Source organism: Oryzias melastigma, linkage group LG16, assembly GCF_002922805.2.
Source record: "Oryzias melastigma strain HK-1 linkage group LG16, ASM292280v2, whole genome shotgun sequence".
NCBI lineage: Eukaryota > Metazoa > Chordata > Actinopteri > Beloniformes > Adrianichthyidae > Oryzias > Oryzias melastigma.
The window spans coordinates 8711614-8714955 of record NC_050527.1 but is presented as its reverse complement, the minus strand read 5'-3'; the positions used below and the strand labels follow the sequence as shown (position 1 = coordinate 8714955).

At 34.1% G+C, this 3342-nt stretch overlaps 2 protein-coding genes across 3 annotated transcripts in view; one reads left to right on the top strand and one right to left on the bottom strand.

Annotated features, from left to right (window-relative positions):
• Positions 1-386, bottom strand: part of rpp38 (ribonuclease P/MRP 38 subunit) — a 2464-nt gene extending 2078 nt beyond the window's left edge. Inside the window, exon 1 of one of the 2 annotated variants that reach the window (XM_024267514.2) lies at positions 241-386. The gene's annotated coding sequence lies outside the window, so the exon portion shown is untranslated. The remainder of the gene's footprint in view (positions 1-240) is intronic. The other variant, XM_024267515.2, reaches the window with a different exon arrangement.
• A 342-nt stretch (positions 387-728) lies between these two features.
• acbd7 (acyl-CoA binding domain containing 7) lies at positions 729-2469 on the top strand. The gene is made up of 4 exons (XM_024268234.2): positions 729-879; positions 1548-1665; positions 1740-1802; positions 2079-2469. Exons 1-4 carry the CDS (start codon positions 868-870, stop codon positions 2150-2152), a joined length of 267 nt encoding a protein of 88 aa, XP_024124002.1. The 5' UTR covers positions 729-867; the 3' UTR covers positions 2153-2469.
• Positions 2470-3342: the final 873 nt, after the last annotated feature.

The window sequence follows — 3342 nt, the reverse complement described above, 5'->3', positions numbered from 1 at the left end:
ACTAAACAAGAAGATTTTCAACTAACATTAGCAGGATTTGATGGTGCAAAAGCTAAAGAAAAGTTAGGTGCACTCCGTTCACAGTATGAACTTGGAGCGTGCGACCTAGCCTAACGAAGGCATGCTTCTTAATGCTACAATAACCCAATTTCTGTCTAATTTAGCGCAGTTAACGTCAATTGTATCCGTAAATAAAAAAACTTTAAATACAAACTAAAGAAACAATTAATTCAAAGTTACCTGACTTTTGATACGGGTACTTCAGCAAACGTTTCACTCTGCTTCGTTCAACTCAGGCGCCGCCATGCTGTTTTTGAATTCCGAAAGCTTTATTTAAAAACTGTGACTTACAGTGCTTGACTGCAGTGCTCACTGGTGTTGACTTATGGGAAGTACACGCAATGTTGCTGTATTATAGAATACATTTTACATCTTCTACTCAAAAAAGAATGTAAATTAGAATAGACAAGCAAACAAAATGAATAGGACATGTTCACCTATTGGTAAAAATGTATTTATTTTTGTGGTACCCAGGATTAGTGGTAATAAAAATCAAGAAACTAGACGGTATTTACAAAACCATCAAATAAATCAACGCAATTTACATCACATTTATTATTATAATTGTGAGTAACATGTAGGATAAACATTAAAAAATAAGCAATATTTTTAAAAATTTTTGCGCTGAAGTAATTGACATTGACAGACAACCAATCGGCGTCCGAGTTCAGTTTAACTCCCTCCTCCTCAGGCTTCTGATTGGTTGTCAAATCTTGCTCTGATCAGCTGTGTTGCAATTACAGCTGCTCATAACCGTGCAGACCATCGGCGTTTAGCTTCGGCCCTTCGTTGCTTTGATTCAAAAAGATGTCGCTCGAGGTAACTGCCATTCTTTTTTGACTTATTATCACAATGATAGATAATTTCATATCAATTGTAGTGGCGTTAATGCGCTAATAATGTCATTTTAATGGTCGTTGACTCATTCATCTTTCACCGAGATGTGAAAAAAGAAGGATGCTTCACCGCCCGTGGTCCTGATGTTGAACCTACGGAAAATTTGACAGGAAAATATCACAGTTTGGGATTAAGATACAACAAAAATCATTTAATCTAAATGCCAAAATGTATTTATTATTGATTTAACCACCTGGTTGATGTAGATGAAAGTAATAATTTAAAGAGGATAAAAATGACCTCTTTAAAGCATGTGGTTTTCGGGTTTAGATCTGTCTTAAAAGTGTGCATAATGATCTGTACACCAATGCCCCACATCCTGTGTAAAGCAGATTATTCAGGCAGCTACAAAAGCCCCAGAGTCTGGAATAAAAGCCCATTGTTTATCCAAAACTTTGGTTTCCCAGGCTTTGCACCCTGGCTAAAACACTGTGCCCAGATTTTTTATTTGATGTTGCTTGGAGCTGATTAGTATGCAAATTTGTACAAAGTCGAATTTCCTTGCTCTTCTTTTAGTGAAAAAAGTTGTTATATATTTTAAGTACTAAGTCCACACACTGTTTAATAGTTAGTATTCTGTTAATTTAAAGGCAGATTTTAATACGGTGGCAGAGGATGTAAAGAAGGTGAAGACGAGGCCTTCAAACGAGGAATTGCTCACCCTATATGGTCTGTACAAACAAGCCCTTGTTGGAGATGTTGACATTGGTAAGGAATCAATGCACTTTTTGTATTAACCTCTCTGCATGCATAATTTAAAGCAACTCTCCTCTCAACATCAGACAAACCAGGAGCACTAGATGCCAAAGGAAGGGCAAAGTGGGAATCCTGGAATTCAAGAAAAGGTAATCATGTGTGCTGGTGTAAAACATTGAGGAAATATGAATGTAAGCAATCTTCTAAACAAACTCATCATCTGTATTTTACTGATGTCACATCCTAAATCACATCAACTCCTATTTTTACACATTTTAAACTGATTTAAGGTTATAAAAATGTCCCAAGTTTTGATTTTTCATATCAAATGGAGTAACATTTTTTATACCAGTGGGGATTTTAATGTCTGTTCCAGTGGTCTACTGTCACTGATGTTGTTTGTTTGTTTTTGTGCAATCTCTCAGGAATGTCAAAGGATGAGGCCATGTCAACCTACATTTCAAATGCTAAGGAAGTCATCGGCAAATATGGCATGTAAGACTTGCAATAACTCCCTGAGAATTTGGATTAATGTCAAAACACACACAAAAAATGTTTTTTTGTTTTTTTTTTGCTCTTGGGCAGGAAAATTACTCTCTGCTTTATCTCTGGCATGATTTAGCAATGTTTTGTTTTAATATTGCACACATTTCTGTTTCTAGATTAATCTATTTTAAATATAATATGTTTACTGGGGGTAAAAGGTTTTTTTCTAATATAAAGCAAACAACTTTTATGATTATTCCAAGGTTTGAGCAAAATGAACAAAATACTGACAAATGTTAACAAATGAAATAAATAAAATTATTCCACACATTCTGTGTATTTTTGTTGTCTCTCTTAAATACAAGAACTTCTGATGACTCCTTTTAATTGTGATTGTTTTATATTGACGAAAAATGTAAAAGAATCTTTGTGCAATTCTCATGGATGTTTCAGTCATTGAAGAAAGAATCAATATATAAAAGCAGTTGAATGGTTGGACTGTGAAGAGGCTAGTATTTTTCATCACTTGCAAAAAATCATGTTAAAAATTTAAAGCATTCAATCTTGAATGCATGTTATAAAAATTGAACATTTATAATCATTATTATTTATATATACATCAAGATCTTGGTTGTTTCGTCAAAATTCTGCTGAACTGTCTGTATACACGGGTGAAGGTAGTGCCATAGAAGCATGTATTTACCTAGCAGAATGCATTTGACCTAATTTGTGGAGGATTGGTGCTAAGCACCTAATAATATCAATCATATACATAATCTTTTGCCAAAGTTGCCCTGCAACTATTGTGCTAGTTTAGTCACAAAAAATTGCATCACTCAAAACTGATTATTTAAAATGTTTCTGTAGCTACAAACATGGATTGCCTTAAAAAAAAACACACATACAATATAAAACTTAAGTTATTTTATGGTGTTGAGCTAGTTTATTCTTTTTTGCCTGCTTAAAAAGGAAAATTAGTTACTAAAGCCACATAATTTATCCTTCTCTCTGTTATTTGTCACCAATACTCTGCCCAATATGGCTAAAACTTTACTATTTTGTACTTTATTCAATAATCTTTAGATTTTTGTACACTTAGCACGCGACTGTTACTAAAATACTAGTCGATTTACATTTCTAAAAGGACCAAAATGCAAATTTCTGTGAAAATTGGGCCAAGATCCGACGCATGCGCAGTCCGTT

What these genes read in the sequence shown, in the direction of transcription:
- acbd7 (XM_024268234.2), top strand. An exon ending in TGTTGGAGATGTTGACATTG is followed by an intron (nt 1,666 to 1,739) that starts GTAAGGAATCAA and finishes TCTCAACATCAG; the next exon opens with ACAAACCAGGAGCACTAGAT. An exon ending in ATCCTGGAATTCAAGAAAAG is followed by an intron (nt 1,803 to 2,078) that starts GTAATCATGTGT and finishes GCAATCTCTCAG; the next exon opens with GAATGTCAAAGGATGAGGCC.